The sequence below is a fragment of the Pyrgilauda ruficollis genome, unplaced genomic scaffold (assembly GCF_017590135.1).
Source record: "Pyrgilauda ruficollis isolate IOZ18807 unplaced genomic scaffold, ASM1759013v1 scaffold158, whole genome shotgun sequence".
Classification (NCBI taxonomy): domain Eukaryota; kingdom Metazoa; phylum Chordata; class Aves; order Passeriformes; family Passeridae; genus Pyrgilauda; species Pyrgilauda ruficollis.
In genome coordinates, this window is record NW_024514543.1 from 707678 (window position 1) to 728430 (window position 20753).

General features: G+C 42.5%; 1 protein-coding gene across 1 annotated transcript in view; it reads left to right on the top strand.

Annotated features, from left to right (window-relative positions):
• GUCY2F (guanylate cyclase 2F, retinal) overlaps positions 1–1219 on the top strand; it is a 94882-nt gene extending 93663 nt beyond the window's left edge. Inside the window, 1 exon segment of the mRNA XM_041461933.1 lies at positions 1141–1219. Within this exon segment, the coding sequence (XP_041317867.1) occupies positions 1141–1219 (79 nt within the window).
• The last annotated feature ends 19534 nt before the right edge of the window (positions 1220–20753 follow it).

Genomic DNA, 20753 nt, shown 5'->3' on the forward strand with positions numbered 1-20753 from the left:
ATCTGGACACAAAGATTCCTTTTCTCCCTACAACAGGCAGGATTTAGTCCTATTATAACTTATTTACCTCCATCTGATCTGGTCACCTTGTGTGTCTTTTAGTCAGTGCAGAGGAACAGACGTTTCTTGGTGTTAATCTTTTCCTTCTTTGGGATAAACTCCTGCTGTGGCCCAGCAGCACCAGCTTCCCTACACTGGCTCAGAATAGAACCCAAGATATTTGCCTTAGATGGAGACATCTCTATTGCAGATAAAAAAATGCCAGGGAGGTAAATCTCACCTGACTTGTAGATTCCCAGAAGTCATTCCTCACTGAACCCAGGATTATATCCTCCTGGCTTCCCTGTCCTTGGGACCTAGCCCTAAAGACATCATCACTGTTGAGGAAGTTTATAAACAGGGGTCAGTGTTTCTAAAAAGAAGAAACATGTTCCCAGAGATAAGGATTTAGATAAGGCATAGGAGGACAACTTGTCTAGGCATTTCCATTTGTAGAGCAGAACTGGTCAAAGACCTGAAGCTTCACTCTAATCTCCCACAGGAAAGGCTGTTAAAACTGTGTTCAGCATTCAGAGACAGCTGGCTTTCTCTAGGGACTATTAGATAGGATTTCCACCAGGAAATGTTCCCACAGCTTAGCGAGCTGAGAGCTTTTGAAAACAGCATCCTTGGAAGACCAAAAGGCACTGAAGCAGTAACCAAACTAACAAAATGCAAGGTCTTCACTGCTGTTTTGTTCTGTTCCTCCCTTTGATGAATCTGGGCAAGGATCAGTGAAATAATGGAACCATTCTCTCAGGATTCATCTTATTAAATTGATTCTGGAAACAGCCTTGATAAATATATAGTTCGTACTCCTCAATCAACAAAGTCATTCATCTTGTCCTGGCAGAAGTGTCTAAGAGTGCCAAGAGACCTCTAGACACTTAAAATTTAATTAGCTGACCTCATCCTTTGCAGTAAGTTGAGTGGTACAAGAGAAGAATTAATAAGGCCAGAACCAGGACCTATATTTGTTTTCCTTTCTCCCACCAGAAGACACTTACCTTTCCTTTAGCCTCCATTACAGTCTGTTCTTTATTTTAGATGAAACTGAACTGGTTCTTTTTCTAATGGCCTACCTGTTCACTGCAGGTATAGAGCTCATGGGTTACTCCCAGAAGAAATTGCAGAGTTCAAAAGGAGGAAAGCTGAAAAACTCCTTGGCAAAAGAGCCTAGATCTGAGGTAGTAGCTGTAGGACAGTCTCCATGTAGCTCTGCTGTTTAGTGTCTGCTTGTGTGTTATTTGTCTGCATTTTACTGGTTTTAGTGTCTTTTCTTCCCCCTTTCCTTCTACTTTTCTCCTTTTTAATTATTTTTTTTAATATGTGTTATTTTTATAACATGTCTCATTCAAGAGGTGCTTGGAACAGCAGCAAAGCTGTAGCCTTTTTTGGTGATTTCCTAATGAATTTGTAAACTACTATCCTATTAATTCCTGATAGACATAGATTATTACTAGGTTTATCTGCAGTGTGTTATCAATTCACTCTATGTTGATGTTCCTGGTGCCAGGAAGAGCCCAGTACATGGTAAACACAGACATAAAACTGGAGTTCAAGCCTGGAAAAATCCACATTGCCTAGTGTTGCTTTTGTGTAATGTACATCTCCTGCCTAGTGTAATTCCATACCTCATGACAGTAACAGGATGCAGCTTTGATATTCATCATTATGGTAATAATGTGTACAAGAGATAATGGATTTATGGTTTGGGTGGAATTTGGGAGTCATGTGGAATATGACAGGAAGTAGCTGTTATCAGAGCAAGGCTGGCATAGAAGCATGCACAGCCACGCTTGCACAAGTGTGATGTCCCCTGAAAATGATTTTTGAGCTGGGATTTTTTGATAATATCTCTAAAAACAGCAGTAATGCTTTTGCTCAACTCCTCTGGACTAGTGTGCATTTCATGTCCACTCCCCTAACAAAGGAGGGGTGGATGAAAGCTCAGAGTACCTAGATATAGGCAGGTTACAAACCCCTGAGACACACCACATCAGGCTGATAAATTGCTATGAAGACTAAAGTTCCATCCAATTTTCTCACAAGGATAAAACCCAGCAGGTACCTGCTGGCTGTGCTCCTTCTTCCCAAACACATCTTTTAAAGATTCAGGGTGCGTTACCAGGCTGCTTTATCTCTCTTAACCGATATTTAAATTTTTGTCTGAAGTTCTCCCTATCAAGGACCTAAGGGTAAAAAATCCTCATTAAAAAATAAAATAAACAAAATTATTTGAATATGGGACACAATCTGAAGAGACCTGCATAAGAACTACCAAATGTGAACATCCACTGCTAAATACAAGTTCTGAGGCAGAGAAGACCATCCTGCTGATTTACACCTAAGAGTACCAGCTAATCCTCCAAGGCCAGAGACAAAGAGGATCTCACACTTGGGTTAGCCCTGCTTGACAAACCTGCACATATACTGGTATATACGTATTTAGTACATCTATAACCCACAGACACAGATTTCCACACTGAAGCAGGCTGATCAGCAGTATATATTACAGAGAACAGAAGGTCCTCATTAGGCAACTTGGCTTAATCGTTTGGAAATAGCAGAAAAATCAATAAGGCATTCATACCTGGATCTTTTCAGTGGTCCTAGTTCAATCCTTCTTGTGTGCAGAAAGCTTTCAATGGAGGCAAGTCCTCAACAGCCACTTATCCCCACATGCCTGCTTGGTGGTTTAGTGATTTTTCCAGCTAATCTATCTTAGATGCTTCTGATGAAAGGGACTATGCTGCCAATAACCTTGTTTTTCCTTGATGGCAATAAAGGAATATTATACAAGGATCTCAGATGTAGTGATCTATGGTCCATTCACCCAATTTATGGTCCTTTTAGTTTGGAGCCCTAAAATGCTAACAGTCTCACAGGGTTCTTGCTGCAGTACAATAGGGATCCCCATCTTGGAGCAATTATGTATTTTGGCGTATTCATCTGGCCTGGAGTCTAGAGGAAGGTCAAGACTCTGCTTCTGCTGCTCAGGAGTCAATCTTTTAACCTTCAAAGTGTGACTGTGGACTCTGCTGTCCTTGGTGTATTCTTGATTTCAAAGAGAAGTGATGGTTCTGGCTGGATCTTGATAAAAACGCTCAGCAAAGCGTGAGGAACACCAGAGTGCACCTCCACTTACCTGAAGATAAACCTCTGGGCTATATTATTAGTGACCCTTATCTTTTGTCTTGTGGTAGGGTCTGTGACCTTAACATGGACCTTCTAACCCACTCATGCAAGTGGGATTCAGCCCAGAGCACCATGGCTGTGTACACCACTTGTGTAAGGCTGGTAGATTAAACAACAGCTGAAGACTATGTAGGATAAACCATAGCATCAAATGCTGCTGGACATTATCCTCAGACAGATGAATCCCATCCGTAGCATCTTACAATATTTCTGAAAAGCAGAAAGGGATTTCTTGCTTTAAAACACAACAGAGAGCTGTGTCACAGAGAGGTCAGTGACTCCCTAAGATCCACGGATAGGTCTCAGTTTGTAGATGAGACATAGACCTCATGCAAGTCAGTCAGAACTCATTGTGGAGTTCTCAGGAGTGAGATTTCACCCCTGTGATTGGCAGTGGCTGTATTTGTGGAGAGACCCACTGTATGTGAATCTTAATACAATCTGTACTGCTCTCTGCTGACTTGTAGATGTGTAAGTGTACAGGTGGTGTATCCTGCATGGGATTACCCAAAAGTATCAAGGTTCAATTTTTTAAGTAATTTTCTCTCCTTTTCTTGTTGTTGTTTGTTTGTTTGTTAGTTGTTGGGTTTGGTTTGGTTTGTTTTTTGTTCCTCAAGGATTTGACTCTCCTTGCATTCTGACCCCTCATCCTATGAACTACGCTTAGAGACAGGAGATCCCTTGACATTCTTTATTGTTCAGGAAACACCCAAATAATTACAACTTTCTGGCCAAACCATTGGCTAGCAAGGTGCAGCTGACCAGTAGATAAGATCATACAATCATAGGATAGCTTGGGTTGGAAGGGACCTTTCAAGGTCATTTAGTCCAAACCCCCTTGCAATGAGCATCCTCCTAATAAAAAATTTCTTTCTTATATCTAGTCTAAATATATCCTGTTTTAGTTTCAAAATATTACCCTTTGTATTATTTTTACAGGATACCTGCTTCATGTAGTCAGTTTTTAGCATATATATCTATTCTAAAGTAATTGCACATTTATTGCACACAGTGATGCTGTGTACAGTTTAAACCATACCTTTTTGTATATATACAATTATTTATTAGCTATTTCTTTCTAATCTCTTTACAACAGCAATAGTGTTATCAGTAGGGATTAGCATTTAGCTCTTTTTGGTTTAAAACTGTTGGAATTATATTTTCTTCTATTATACACAGTAAATCTTATTCTATATGATACTTTATCCATGACAGGGCAGTTGTAGATTTGAGACCTTCCTAAAGCCCTGCCATTTGCTGAGCTTCTGGCCTCTTATAAGTCCTTGATGTTTATTTGGTCTCTGAGAAGCCCATTATGTTATAATGAATTTGCACCCACCAACAGATATTGGCCCAGAACCTGGGCTGGATGAACTCTTGAAATATTGCAGCAAAAGATCCACTTCAACTCCACCATTTAACATTTCTGCTTTGGCTGACACCAAATGATGCTAAGTGAAAAGTCATGCCTTGGTGAGCAGGGTTGCTAACTCCTCTTTTCTTTTCTGTTTCGCAGCCACAACTGGCCGGATGTACTGACCAGGAAATTGAAATCTGTCCTGAGGGACACAAGGAGGACACTAAGAAAAGCAAACTTTAAAGAGCTGGGAAGCATGAAGGAGGCTGGAATAAGCTTTGGAGAGGACGAAATCTGAGAAGAACATGGCAAAGAACTAGTAAGATCAGGAGTGACACCTTGAAGACAATCCTACAGAACTCACACTCTGCATTTAGTTCTCAGCCAGCCCAAATCAGTATAATTAATGAAGCCTCTTAGATCTTGCAGAGGATGAACCTGAGCCTGCAGATGAATCCTGACCATCATCTCTGGTGAAACTGGCACTGTCTCAGACTGTATATGTGTGTGCTTTTGGGAGGGGTGCACTGGGGAGGAAAGTGAGGGTGATGATGATGGCAGTTCCTGCTCTTCATGAGCAACCGTCTCAAGGATGAACTCAAAGAATATTTTAGCTAGGTCTGCATGGCAGCACTAACAAGTCCAGCTGCCCCTGGGCCTGGATACAAACAATAATGCCAAGTGCTAGAATGGTTCAACTGTTTCATGTTAAGTGGTTGTTTTCCTGTTGTTATTGTGGGAAGGTCTGGTTTTATGAAAATGAGTGCAATTGAGAAAAAAATGTTTTGGACAACAACAAAGAATATTCTTACTCCCCCACAGAAATTTTGAATCAAAATGTTCTGTTCCTGTATGTCAACTTAAGCTGAAATATTTTCTTTCAAATTGACATTTCAGCTGGAAATGCCAATTTAATGCTATTTTCAAAATGAAATAACAGTTTTGAATTGAAACACTTTGGTATGAATCAATATTTGCTTCAAATGCCAAAATGAGATTCTGCTCAAAATGTCAAAATATGTCATATTCGCAAATCCTGATCTAAATTGCAAGAATTTTTTTTTTTGCTTTATACACACACATATACAGGATATCTCAAACTTGTTATGTGTTTCATCCCAAAGCCAGATATAAATGGAATGCCAAGATATTGCAAAACTGAGATGCAGTTCCGTTAGCTGAGTAGTACCAATAAAATATGACCTTTTTCCTGCGAAAGTGAGGCTGAGGGAATGAAGAGAGCATAATTAAAGCAGTGCAAAGCCTAAAACCCATCACTCTTTTCCTTTCCAATCTCCAAGTGGTCTCTAAGGCACTTGTCTATAAAGTAAGCTTCCCTGTGGGCAAAAAGTTTTCTGTAAAGGGTCAACATTTGGCCTGTAGGCACTTCCACCAGAGCACACTTCCTCAAAGTCCAATAATTTTGGTGTTGGGCCCTTCTTCTTCCAAGTTTTTTACTGCTGTTCAACATCTGGCTCCTAACAACCTTCTGGGTGTTCTCTCTTCTGCAAGGCCGAAGAGAGGAGCAGGTATGGTAATGTAACCAATATTACCACCAGAAGGTGTTAACTGAGAACACTGAGACCTTTCTCAAGCTCAGTTTGAACTCTTCTCATCGGACCAATCAAAACAGATTTTTACCATTCAGATAATAAATAGGAATCAACAAACACTTGGCAAACTTTCATTAGATGTTGAAAACATCATTATGAAACAAAGTGAGTCTGACTCCACGGAGTTAAGGAACACAGTATTTTCACAACTAATTCAGTGTATCAAGTATAAAACATGCACTGTCAAAGCAAGATCTGTTTGAAGTATAAACATCTAAAAAGCAAAAACAGAAGGAAAATTCATTAATGCTCTTTAATAATGAGCTTTTACTCTGTGGCACCTGGTTTTGTAAAAGAAGCTTTTGCTTTTTTAGTGGTGAGTTAATATTCCCTGTGGGAGAAGTTGGCCCTTGAAGGACACCTGTCAAAAGGCTCATACAACACTCAAGCTGTCAAACGGGGATTAGGAAAGCCTTCACTTTCTGCTCTGTGCCCACCTTCTCTTTGAAAATTCCTTAGAAAAACATCCTATGGAAGAGACATGGGGCAGGTAATTCTGACACAATACACCTCAAAGTACATTTCCAGAGGAGAATGTTAGCTGGATTGGTCTGTGCAAACATGAGTTTAAAATCAAACAACTTCCACATAATTCATGTATTTTCCATTATTTTCCCATATAAAAAAACCTCATCTATCTTTGCTGTCCTGTTACATAGCAGAGTGTTATAATGTTGTATATAACAGAGTGTAATGTTATATCAACCTGAATTTTCCATGAAAATGATTGAAACAAGATTTCAACCCACACTTCTGCACAGTTTTGAATTCTTTCTTCAGCCTGTAGTCTTCTAAAATAAACAACATTCTTTGAATTCCTTTTAAAAATTAAGATAGTAAATCTGTGGGAAAGGGTAGCAGAGAAGCAAAGTTCTAGTCACTGACGACTTTAGTAATCCCAGGGTAATTCATTATTCTCTTTGAAGTTAGGGGTAATTTGTCCTCTTAATTTCAACAGGAAGAGGCCAAGGACTCATCCCTGAGCATGATTACCTCTGCTGTTAGAAATATAAAACCCATATTTATATTTTCCTGGTATTGTTCTGTTTAGATAGATTTAAGTTCACTTATGAGATTTCTTCCCATACTGTATCGTTTTTTTTTATTATGACTTTGCTCCTAAAACTAGTGTTACAATGTCGTAATGAGGAAGATGTGGGCTGGAAGCAGCAAATGGAAATTTTTGTAACTCCACATCAGACTTCTCGTGTGATTGTGGACAAGGCACTTGGTGGATTCTTGGATAGGGAAGCATGCATTGTAGTAACCATTATCAACAGGAACTTACCATATGATTGCTAGAAGCTTTACCACTAATGTTATAGAGTGAATTTTAATGTAATCATGCAAACCCACTGAGAGCTGTAGATGTATTTGCATACAACAAACAGTATCTGAATATAGTTTGTATTTCATGCAGTATTTTTAGCAGTCAATTTATAGCATATGACAATAAAGATCCTTGAAGACCTATTGCTTCTACTGAAAATCTTATCCGAGTTTGCATGTTTACCTTCAGCTGACCTAGCTTACTTTCATCTCCCTGTGAAGATAAGGCACCTATGGAGACCCCCTTTCATATATTCACTGGATTATGCAGTATCTAAAAACAGGTCTCAAGACACACAAGCCAGTGGCAGGACCATCAGGCAGAGAAGATGTGAGATGCACAAAATCCATGGAAGATATGGAGCAGCCACAGCATGGATGAGTGCCCAAACAGCTACAGTGGCCCAAATCTGGGGAAATTTCCCGTAATAGAGCATGTTAATGTGAGGAGGGGTCAATACCACTCCCTACAGCACATTTCTCATTAAAAAATGTAAAGATGCTCCTCTGGGGTTTGGCAATACAGCCATGTGAATGCAGGGGTAGAGCTGAGGGTAAGTAATCCCAGGATAATTCTATGATTCTGTGATTCCATCCTCACACCAGCAATGAATCTGTGAAATAGATTCATGAGAAACATCACATGAGCTGGCTCCTTTAAATCCATGCAATGGACATGGTCTGGCAAGGTCCTGTGCAGAGGCAGACTCTTACCCACCTTTACCCACCCACTCACACACAGTGCTCATCAGAGGGATGCATCACTGGCGAAGGTGGGCTAAGAGTTACCTGCTGCTGTAGCCACACATCCTTTCATTCCCCTTTAGCCATGCCTGAAAGGCCCAGTGTGGCACTCACCACCAGCTTAATCTGTGTTAAAAATAATTCTTGAGTCACAGAATCATTTAGGTTGGAAAATACCTCTATTGTCATCAAACCCACCCATTAACCCAACACTGTCAAATCCACCATTGAACCACATCCCCAAGAGCCACATCTACGTGTCTTTTAAACACCTCCAGGGATGAGGACTCCACCACTTCCCTGTTCCAATTCTTCCCAATCCTTTCAATGAAGGAATTATTTCCTAATGCCCTATCTGAACCTCTCCTAGGGCAACTTGAGGCCATTTACTCTTGTCCTATTGCCTTTTGTCTGGGAGAAAAGGCTGACCCCCAGCCAGATACAACCTCCTTTGAAGCAGTTGTAGAGAGAGATCAGAATAAAAGAATACATGGGAGAAGGCAGAGAAACTACAGCTCATCATGCACAACCTGAAGCTGTGTGAAATGGTGGAGTTAGAGAAAGCTCTTACAGGTAAAACCCTGCCTGATGAAGAGCTATAGGATTGCTAGGGCAGCTGTAGGATACAGAGAGTTTTATGTACAGGGAGGTTGGGTTAGCACATGGAGTTGAAACAGACCTCCCAAAATGAAGAGAGATGTTGCACTAAGGATTATTTCCCGACCCTGGGTGATTGCAATCCTCTCCTCCAGCCTCCTGCAGCTGCAGTGTGAGCAGCAACACAAAGTGCTCCTAGGCCAGCAACTGCTGAGACAGGTAAGCAAGGGGAGCTTTTCTGTATTTGTTCCACACCAGGGTACTCCTCCAGCCTTTCTAAAATGACCACAGCAGAGAGTTCTCTGAAGCAATTGAAACAGAATCCATGTTCTGTGCAGTGCAAGAAGCACACAATGCTTTTCCTTTGATGCTCGTTACTTTACAGCTGTTGTTATTAAATTTCCTTCACCAACTTTTTCGTCATTTACTAGAATTTCTCACAATCCTTCCCAAGCCGGATTTCATTGTATTTGCAGATGTCAGCATCCCATGGTTCTCCTTCCTTCCCTGAGCATCCCTAAATCCTGCTGAACAGCACAGGACCCAGTGGAGGGACTGTGAGGACCACCCACAAAAGTTGTCACATGATACATCCTGATAATGCAATTCTCTGCTTTGCTTCCTGACTCCACACCTGTCCTGACCCATGACATTTCCCCTTTGCTTTGTCCTTGGAGCAAAGTGTCATCCTTCCCTGCACAGTCAAGAAAATTTTACCTGATTCTCTTTTATTGACTACTTTCACTGCGCTGTTCAAGGCACATTACAATTCCTTTATTCAGAGGAATTAACCCTCCTTTTTCCATTTTCTGTTCTCACCTTGGGGCTGTCCAGGAGCCAGACTTGATAGCACAGACTTCAGACACACTTAAAAAAACAACAGATGATGAAAGTAAATACACTCATTGTCACAAATCTAGGTGTCTGAAACATGTTCATTAACATACAGAGAAGCTCTGGAAAAACTGATCTGGAGCCAAGGACCAATGCTGAAATATGTTATACCCACATAGGCCAAATGCCCAGATGAAAACAGCAAAACCATGCATGTAATCCCAGTTGGTCTTAGTTGGTCTTGAACAGAAGACATTTCTTAAGTGCTGGAGCCTTCTTATTTTCTATTGTTGTTTAAATTGGAAACATTCTGCAGTTTTCAAGTGGAAAATGGTCTGGTTTTCAGAGTTTGTTTGCCAGACACCTCAGCTGCCCATCTGCTGGGCTATTGCAGTCACTGATTCCAAAGCAACCCTGGAGGCAGATGTCTCTATCCAATCTCTACGTACAATTTCCTGCTTTATTTTATTTTTTTTTTCATTCAAAAGCTGGAACTGAAATAGCATTTCAAAATATTGAAGTCCTGCAGGAAACCAACTGACTTTTCTCCACACTAGTCAGAAACACGAGGGCAGGAAGAGTAGGCAGCAAAAAGACTCTGCAAGACTAAATGTCTGGCCTTGAGGTCTTTTCTCAACAGAAGAAATGCACTGTCCAAACATCACAAAATAATATCTGATGGCAGATGTGCTGCAATTAACTTTATGCTTTAATGCATTTTGTGACTCAGGGCTGTTTGGCACAAAAAAGCATGACAGGAGCACAGCATTCCTTTCCACTCCTTGTTTTGAGCTCTCTGTGATATCTTGGCACTGCGTCCCAAGAACACTGTGTGGAAATAAAGCTTTTGTTTAACCCACTTGTGTGGGCTCCCTGAGGAGGTGACTGCCTGCCCAGCCAAATCTGTAACTCTCAGCTCCCCAAACACCATCAGCAAATAGAAAGCACTGGAGGGAACAACTGCAGGTTGTTATCCAAATAAGGTGCCAAAGTTTATTCATGGATTCAAAGTAGATTCAAAGTTAATTCAAAGTTTATTCATTTATTCATGTCATCAAGGTTTCTCTGCCTGACTGCATTTGTCAGGACTGCAACATAGTCGGAACAAAAGGCAAATATAACCTGATACTCATGATGGGTCCAAGAATTTGGTCCAATCTGCAGGGTGACCCAGTGAGCTCCATTTCTCAAGCTATGGAGGAATCAGCCTGAAAACTTTCTCCTCTCTATCCCTGTACTTTTGTCCTTGTGTTTCATACTGGGATGTGTACAGACTGTCCAACACTGGTGTGTGGAGAGGAACCAGCCAGCAGAAGGTGGGCAGGTGGAAAGGAACAGAGTGAAGAATCTCCCCAGATGGGGAGTCCTCCAGCTCTGGTGGAACAATAGTCTTCATATCCTGCAAGATCTCCAACAAATCATTTCCCATATCTGGAATAATAGGAGGCCTGAGCATTGAGAAGAACCAGCTCTGCATTGTCTATCTAGATTTCGGTTAAGTGTTTGGCACTGTTTCCCGGAGCATTCCCCTGGAGAAACTCCACTCATGGCTTGGACAGGTGTGCTCTTCTCTGTGTGGAAAACTAGCTGGGTGACCGAGCCCAGACTGTGGTGGTGAATGGAGTTAAATCCACTTGGTATTTGCTCAGTATTGCAGCCAGTCCTGCTTAATATCTATATCAATGTTCAGGACAAGAGGATGGAGGACACCCCCAGTAAATTCACAGATGACACCAAGTTGGGTGGGAGTGTGGATCTGCTGGAGGGCAGGAGGGATCTGGACAGTCTGGATCAATGAGCTGAGACCAATTGTTTGAGGTTTAACTAGGCCAAGTGCCGGGTCCTGAATTTTCATTGCAGCAATCCCAGACAGTGCTGAAGGCTGGGGGAGGAGTGGCTGGAAAACTGCTCAGCAAAAAGGGATCTGGGGGGGCTGTGGCCACATCCCTGGGGAGCCTGTGCCTATGGACATCATACCCATGCTGCCTAATGCTAGAGGGACCCAGAAACACAGTGTGCCCATCCCTGCACATGGCTTCAAAACAAATTCCATGCCATATCTGTAATCAGGATAACAATCTGTAGAAGGGGTTGCAGATCTCAATGACTCCAAGAACTGAAGGCTGTTCTCCCTTCCCCTGAGGGGAAATCTGTGGTTTCACTTGCAATCATTGAATGCTGAATTAAGGTGTTGATGGGAAGTTCTTCTGTTTCACTTCCCTCTGGGCATAGACAAAGCCCATCAATGTGAATATCACCTTTGCTGCCCTTCCCACTGCAACTGGTCATCCAAAGAGACAATGCTGGAACACTGTGTTCAGCCAATACCTCTAATATTTGTGTGAGTCCTGAAAGCTGTAGTGCTAAATGCATTTATTCTCACTCTCTAGTGCCCAGGTACTGGAGTTTTCCAGGAGCTGTGAAAGGCTGCATGGCAAATCCTTCTGCTCTTTGCAGTTAAAAGGGAAAATGAGTGGAAATATGATGTTGAATCCTTGCTAAACCCCAGAAAAACTTCACCAAGGGTGAAGGAGTACTGAGATTAGCTCAGCTGGTTAGTGCATGGTGCTAAAAATGCCAGGGCTGTGGATTTAATCCCTGAGTCATACTCAAGGACTTTTGGATCCTTTTCTACTCTGAATAATTCGTGATTCTGTGGGTATGTATCTTCCAAGTTTTTGCCAGTCTCTCTGTGGCTTCCTGCTATGCCAGATTGCCATTGTGTAGGGAAAGGAACATTCATGCTGCAGCAGTTATCATTTTTGCTGTCTCTTATTTAGTTTTAAACTGTAAGAACTGGTCCTGGAAAAACCTTTTGTTCTTGATTTTTGTACAGCTCACCCAGTTTCTGTGGAGTTTATTTATGGAGAGGAAAAGACTTTGCTGATCTCTCAAGCTGAGGCAAATATTTCACTACAACTCCTATTGTTGTAATTTTGAAATATTTTAACTAAACTAAATTTTAACACAATCACAGGAAAATTTTCAGCATTAAAAAGACCAACCACAGCCAATGAGTACTGATCACATCTGTAACATTCAATTTCAAGGTTCAGTTCAGATGTAAGCATTTTACGCTGTATATACCAATGCATTTGTGCCTCCATGTATATACAAATGTGTATATATAAATATATTTGTATGCTTTCAACTAAGCAGCATCCATTCACCACCAGAGGGCAGGCACAGAATATGAAAATTAATTGTCCTGTGCTTCCCTGCACACGTCAATGAACAAATTGGTCGATGGGCAGAAGGATATCACCACAGCGTTTTCTTTTACCATCTCCAATGACTTTCTTTTCACAGAATCACAGAATCATAGAATAGTTTGGGCTGGAAGGGACCGTTCAAGCTCATCCAGTCCACTCATCCTACAATGAGTGGGGACACATTCAACTGCATCTGGTGGCTCAGAGCCTTGTTGAGACTGGCCTTGAATGTCTCCAGGGATGGGGCATCCACCACCTCTCTGGGCAACCTGTGACAGTGTTTCACCACCCTCACTGCAAAAAGCCTCTTCCTACTATCTAAACCAACCACCTTTTAGTTTTAAACTATTACCACTTGTTCTATTGCAACAGGCCCTGCTAAAACGTTTTTGTCCTGCATCTCAACCCTTTCAACAACCTCGAATTTCACAGTGTGATGGATAGTTTTTGTTTTGTTTTTCTGCCTGAGATCTAAATCTAGCAATGTTGATATGAACCAGAGTGTCCACTCTCATAGTCCTGAGTCCTAGGAGCTTTTGGAAAGCTGCAAAGAGGAGCTTCTCTTTTCACTCATGCTATGGAGAGGATAAAAATACATAAGCCTTGATGCCAGAAAGCGTATCCTTAAAAGCATGTACCTCCAACCAGGAGGTGGCTATGATATGGCACAGGCAGACCTTTGATATTATGGGTCATAAGATCCATGAGGATCATTGTCTAAAACCCAGTGCCTTCAACGTGAGGAGGAGAAGGGGTGGACAATCTTATCCAGAAGCTTTATCCCAGTTTCATAACAAAGATCTTTACAATTGTGTACAAGGAGATGAAAATGTATGGGCATACAGAGGCCCCTCAGGGCAGGAATCAATGGGATTCAATGGGATGGTGGATGTCAGACCCTCAAAACAACAACAGAATGGCAGAACCACTTATAGTGTTTGTAGCACATCCTACAGTACCATCCCCAAGTGGCTTCACTCGAGGAAACCTGGAAAGTATTTTAAGGGATTGCTATGTCCAGCCTAGGCTGGGAAGTTGTGACTTACTCCAGCAGGATGTATACTCACAACCATCAAAATAAAACAGTTTTCTGTTTCCTGATGACAAGAGGGATTCATTTCCCTTAATTCTGAATCTGCAGTAGTCACGCACCAGTCCCTTCATCTTCACAAGAGAAAGTCAGAGCTTGTGGAGGTGACTCATCTGCTGGACAATTAGATGAATCATGAGCAAAACAGGCTTTCATTTCCCTCCCTGAGCTGTGGAGGATGTCAAGATCAGAGGCTCATTTGATAGGTCCCAGCCTTGCAGCTGTCTACATTTGATTGAATACAGCTCATCTTTTTCACCTGTGACATCATTCTAGAATTACAAATTTTATGAGAAAAAGGAGACCAGGAGTTTGCTCAGCTCTTCAATGCCATCACTACTTTCACCTGGGCTTGGCAGGGGGCAGGTGATACATTTTTGAGCATAATTGTGCTTCTGTGCTGCCTATATTTCACCATTCAATGCAGTAAACTTTCTGGATATGTAGCCCATGCACTGGATTAAAAGTTTTATCTGAGGTGCACCCCTGTTCTAAAACCTGGAAGGAGATGCTCAGAAGCAAATTATGCTAACAGTGTTTTGAACAATCAAACGGATAGATGAGCAGGATTTTTTAACCTTCAGATTGTTGCCTTATGTCTGCATTCTGTCTCCACTGAAATGACTTCAATATCCCCCCCAAGTCTCCTTGCTTCATCATTTGTTTCAGAAGAGTTGTTAAATGGTACAGGTACCTTTCTTCTCCAGCAGTAGGTTCCACCTAAAACACTTCACACAGGAACTCTCATGATGTATGGTTGTAGCTCAGCAAGAACCCTGAAGGAATTAAGTAAGGGTTTCAATATTTTTTTCTCCTTAAAAGAAAAAAAAAAAAGTCCAAAAAGTCCAAAATACATGATTGGGGGTGGGAGATAGATTATTCAAGAAAAGCCAACACACTGAGCAGTAAGGAAAGACATGTTGGAAATAACCCAGAATCCCACTGTGGGCTATAAAAAAACCCCATGATTTCAGTAAGTGATGACGTAGTGATAGATCAGAGGGCTGTGGGAAGGATCAAAGGGTGTAAGGAACATGACAAAAATAGAGCATTTCTAACTCATTTCTTCTCTCTCTATGATTCCAACTTTCTTTTTTTATTTTATTTTTTTTTTTGGCATTTGCCTAAAAAACAGCTTATAAGGGGCAAAGCACAATGTAGCTCATACTCTCCACTAACTGTTGTGAAATACTTCTCTGCAGGAGCTGAAAATTACCTGTATCATGATCAGCTCCAAGGCTTTATGGATGTAATGCCAGTAATCCATTCACTATAGCTTCATTGCAGTAAAACACCACCTATCCAAAGAAAACACAGTAAAAAGGTGGAAAGAAGGGACAATGAAAAGGGAAAACTCATTGTTTAAATGATGGTTGACAAATAAGAGTCATTTTTGTAAGGTCTGATTCTATAGTAGGGAGTGAAAATGCGGGGGAGAGGGACCAACTTTCTTCATTTTACCAATCAAAAGAAAACAAGAGGAAGAAGGAAGAATGGATGCTATTACACACTTAAATTAAGCAGGAGAGTTAGAGAGAAACATGATCTTTAGCCCCATTAGCACAGAAGACAGAGCAAACTATTCTTCAGCTTGTTCCACACCACTTGATTCATTGATCCTTCTGCTGTTGCAGTGGTAGAGCAGAGATATAGGAAATATTTGCAAGAGAAACCACATCAATCTCCTTTGGTTTGCATTTCAAGATAAATCAGATTTGTCACATGCAGCACAGTTTCCTGAACCTGTTGATAAAGCTTTGGGATGTTTCAAGCACGGGCCAGAAGATGCAGAGAAGTTAGCAGAGGGCAGGAAACACCCAGGGACACCTCAAAAATCAGGGTAGGATGCAGGCTCCCTTCAATCATTGGAGCAGGGCAGGTGCAAGGCAGAAAGTTTCTGCCATTATTTCTGTCTTCTTGAGATGGTCAGCTATTGACTTTGCTTGCAAGCCATAGTTCAACTCACTGAAGGGTGGTGCACTAAAGGGAGGACGTGCAGGTTGGAAAAATAAGACAGAGTAGCCTGGAGATCGTTTTGGCCCCCCATAATACAAACACCAATTCCATTTGCACCATTTCAAACCACCCCCACCCCCCCCATCTTCCCCACAATTATGATACTCTCTGCAGCTCCTGTCTTATCAGTTTACCTGTCTGGGAATTTTTCCCACATGGTTTCCCTCTCTTTTTTCTCTTACTGCCTCACTGCCATGACCCCCAGCAGTCCCCCTCATCAGACACTGTTTTCTCTCAAGTTATTTGTGCTATCTCCTCTCAGAAGGCTCTGCAGAAGACCCTTATCACCAAAGTCACCCCATCTATATCCTGTGGTGATACCTGCTTATGCTGGGAATCTCTACCATATCTGCCACTCCGAGTGGTGTACAACATCTCCCAAGGGTTCCATGAATGCCTTTTTGCAGCATTGTGTGTGTTTTGCTTTCTTGCTCAGTTTTCTGGCACTGCCTGTCTAGGCTTCAAGCAGTGCTTGAGGACCCTGGCACCCAAGAGTAATCAGATGAGCCAGGACTTTGTCCATCCTTCAGATCACTGCATCACAACATGGTTGCAGCTAACTCCTTCACAGCTGGCCACATCTGGTTTGGTAAGTGGGGAGCATCCCGTGGGAACTGGACATCCATTTTTACCATGCCATCTGGACCTGAGGAGGGTTATGGTTGGTACCAAAGGGGACTGACAAAAATCTAGTCTGGGGAAATGCCAAGAGCAACATCTTCTTTGAGCTCAGCTGAAATCACAGCTCCTGAGATCTGCAGGCGCCATGTGATGAGGGCTGAGATGGGACAGGAATCACAGCTGACCTGGCGACCAGGACAACTTCACTGTTCAGCTCATCAGCTGCATTGGCACTGGTGTGTGAAGCATCATCCCAGCAACAAAGTTCCCTCAACAGCAGCAGCAGAAACAGAAAAAGAGTGGTTAGCACAAAGCTCTTGGAACCCTTGTTCCTCATGTATTTTTTAAAAAAGAAGAGGCTACAATCAGACCCAGAAGAAATAGAGCATAAATATCAAACTTTGTTCAGGCTGAGAAAATGGATTTTATAATTAAAGATAGGCATCTTGTTGACAAGATATTATTTATTTTAACTGTGAAGTGGGCACATGGTCAACTTCTAATCTTCTGCAAGTTATTAAAACCAGCCAGTTCTCTTCCTGGCTGTTTTGTTGCGGGTTTTTGGGTTTTATTTAGTGTAATTTCTAAAAAAGCAACTGGGCTAACATCAGCTCAAGATAAAGATGCTTATGCTGGCAGAGATGTCTTGGAGGATCTCAGTAGCTGGGAATTTTTCTTTCTGTTCATACACTCCTGCTTGTCTCCATGCCAGCCCCACCAACCCAGCCTGTTACCCTCTCCCACGGAAGAGTGGGAATTCTGTGACAGTTAGAAAGGAAGGAGAGGGCCCAAGGTTGACTTTGTGTGACCAGAACTGACCTGTGGCTTTTTTTTCCAAGTGGGATTTGTTGCCACATCCTGCTGCCTCGGTGTGGAGGCGTGTAGGATTTCTGCATGGCAGATACCAGCAGGGATTATCGCAGGATTGGTGCTTGTAAGCGGTTTTGTGGTAAGTTCCTACAAGTTTTGAGGGTGTGGTCTCCCTCCTGGTATCCTCAGATTTTTTCATGGGATATGCTTGCGTTCATCGATGCTGTCAGATAAGTCAGTTTCCCTGTGTCAATACCACTGAGGGTTAGCTCACCCAAGGGCACCCTTTCCCACAAAACCAGCTTGTTCCCTCCAAGATGGGTGCAGTTCTGTGGTTTCCTTCAGGGCCTGCATCAGGTTTGGTTGTTTCTGCTCCACACAGTCCTCCCACACTATTCCACAGCAGATTTGGACACTGTCCCCACAATATTCAAGGTATTCTCAAAGAAAGCTAGCAGTGAAACAAATTCAGGGCTTTAGGGGGAAAATCCGGAGCCAGATATCTGAATGCTACACACTGGGAAATAGTAAACTTGCTCTAGAAAAGGTGCATGTCTCTATAGATCCAGCCAGGGATCACTCTCTGGGAGAGATATCTTTACTGGGAGAGATAAAACTGGAGAAGCATCAGCACTCAGGTGTCACTGGGTATCAACCATTGGTTGACCCAAGTTTCTGCAGCCCACACACCAGAGACAGACATCTAGCAACAGCAGCATCTGTGTGAATAATTTCTTCTGCTTCCATGCAAGTCTGAATCTCATCACCAGGAGACTTCCTATCCTTTCTGCGACAGGCCATTTTCCTTTGGCTAGCCATGCACTACCTGGATAATACAACTGGACCCACATCTCTGAGCAGCATGAATGCAGCCATCCTCCAGGCTTGGCTGCTGTGACATCGAGTTGGTCACCAGGCTGCCCTGGTGTGATTACAGGAGGGGTGACAATATCCCATTGGTGACATCCCTCTGTCAGTCCCAGCAAAATAAGACAGCATGGACTGTGAGGGGAGGTGCAGCTTGGGTGAGAGATGGACATCAAGCCATCAGTGTCCAGCTGATGCCAAACCAAACAGCACCACCATAGTCATGAGGCACAGTGCCACAAGATACAGCTATAGTGGACTTCTGCTTGAGGCCCAGCACAGGGTCATTGGGGCTTTCAGACCAAGTGCTCACTCACTGATACTGTGCTGCATTTTTTTGTTTGTGCTGCATTATTCTGAGGTCCTCAATAAGGCTTTGGAGCTGCTGTACACAAGCAAACTCCTCCAGATCTGCTTCTGTTGCCAAGACAAGTCAATGAGAAGTAGTTCTCCTACTAATTGTTAAACCATTTGGCCTTTAAAAATATGGAAAATAAAGAGAAGCTCAGAGGACAAACACATTTTAAAACAGTTACAGAGGTATGTATTCACATACTTGTGGGAGCCTGGGAATACATAAGATTGCAAAGGAATGAATTCACAGACTGGTCTATGGGGAGTATTTTTTTTCCCTGTGACTTCAAACTTCTCTCAGAGCTCACAGAGTTTTAGTCAGCTGGCATGCAAGAGAGGTACGACTTCCCTAAGTAAACTCTTCCTCGACTTGCCCTGGAAAAGCTGCTGGGAGAGTCTGTGAGACAGAAGGCTGCAAGCAGAGGTGAACCCTGCTCCTCCTCCTCCTCCTCCTCCAGCCACAGAGCAGGTATGTGGAGATGCATGCAAACCTGGGAGCATGCTGGAAAGTTGAGCTTTTGACTGCAGGAGAGATGGGGGCTCTGGTGCCTTAGAGCTGCAGCCTTTTAAAAGTAACACGGATGAGGAAGGTACTGTATAAATAAAAATATGCATATGCAGCTATACGTGTTCATTAACATACATTAAGTATAATTAAGAACATGTATCACTATTTTTTACTTCTTTCCATAATGGACACATTACTTTTAAATTGATTATCCTCTTTACATTCTTATTGCAGTAACACGTGCAAAATGTACTCATTGCAACATTTAACAAACCACACCTTTCACATCTCTAGACATTTTCATCTTGAATCTCACAGTATGGTGCAGATGTGAAGTGACCTTGTCAGGAGCTGGTGTGCTAAAGAGAATGAACAGTAACCTGTGGCAGAGGAGCCAGTATATGTTGAGCAGAATCCACCAAGTTGTTTGGCACATGCTGTTAAAGGACACGTGTTTTATCTGATTTTAATGAACAGAACCAGGAAAGTTGGACAGAATTGATGCTGTCCAGCAGAAGGGAGTCAGAACCCCCCTATTTTTTTTTTAATTTTTTTTTTTGGTTCACCAAAATTCCTTGTCCATAATGGCAGATGTCAGTGCAAAGAGGGGAAAACACATAACACTGAAGGCAAAACTCTCCTCCAGGCAGGAAGTGACTCAGTTCAGATATTCTTCATGCATCCAGGGAAGAAGATTTGCAGTGATCCCTGGGAGGCTTGCTTTGGTCACTGATGCTTGCGGGAGCTCTCTGGCAGGGTGACCCAGGCAGGGCTGTGGCCTGGCTGGTGAACCCAACACTCAGTTTGGTCCTGAGACAGCCACTGTGGAGCTGGCCAAACTCCCTCAGAGGTTTGCACTGCTGTAAACTATGATGCAGAAGCCAAAACACCCCTGCCCTGGTACCAGGGCACGTCAGAGCAGAAAAAGACAACACAGGCAATGTGCAGGTACCCCACAGGTTTACACAAGTGCATTGCTTCTGAAATAAAAGAGAGCTTCACATCCAAGGAAAATAAAGAAAAATCCATCCCACTGCCCTTTCTGGAAGGCATTTACATTATTTCCCATTCAAGCATTAAATTGAATTTATCCTTTCCCCCAAGGGTGCATTTGGTCATCCTACTGCTGTGCCACAGAGACAGAACTGAGCTGTTGGGAAACCTAACATATGTGTTGTCCCTACTGTGAAGCTTCCCTCCCATATACCCTTTTCCTGTGCATCCCATTCTGCATGGATGTGGAGTTTTGTGTTTGTGACTAGCTCAGTGCCCCTGATTCACTCCATCCCCTGGGAATCTGTGAGCTGACAGCTGTGGGACAGGCACGGATGACTTCAGAGACAAGCACGTGTCTGCAAAGCCTGCAGAGGGGATCTTTTTGTGGAATTTACTGACTGTTTCATGTGTCAATACGAGAGGAGCGTAATTACCAGCTGAGAAACTGCAGGAAATAAGCCAAGACTGAATGGACGAAATGGAAAATAAAGAGAAGCGCAGAGGACACACACATTTTAAAACAATTACGGAGGTATGTATTCACACGCTTGTGGGAGCCTGGGAATAC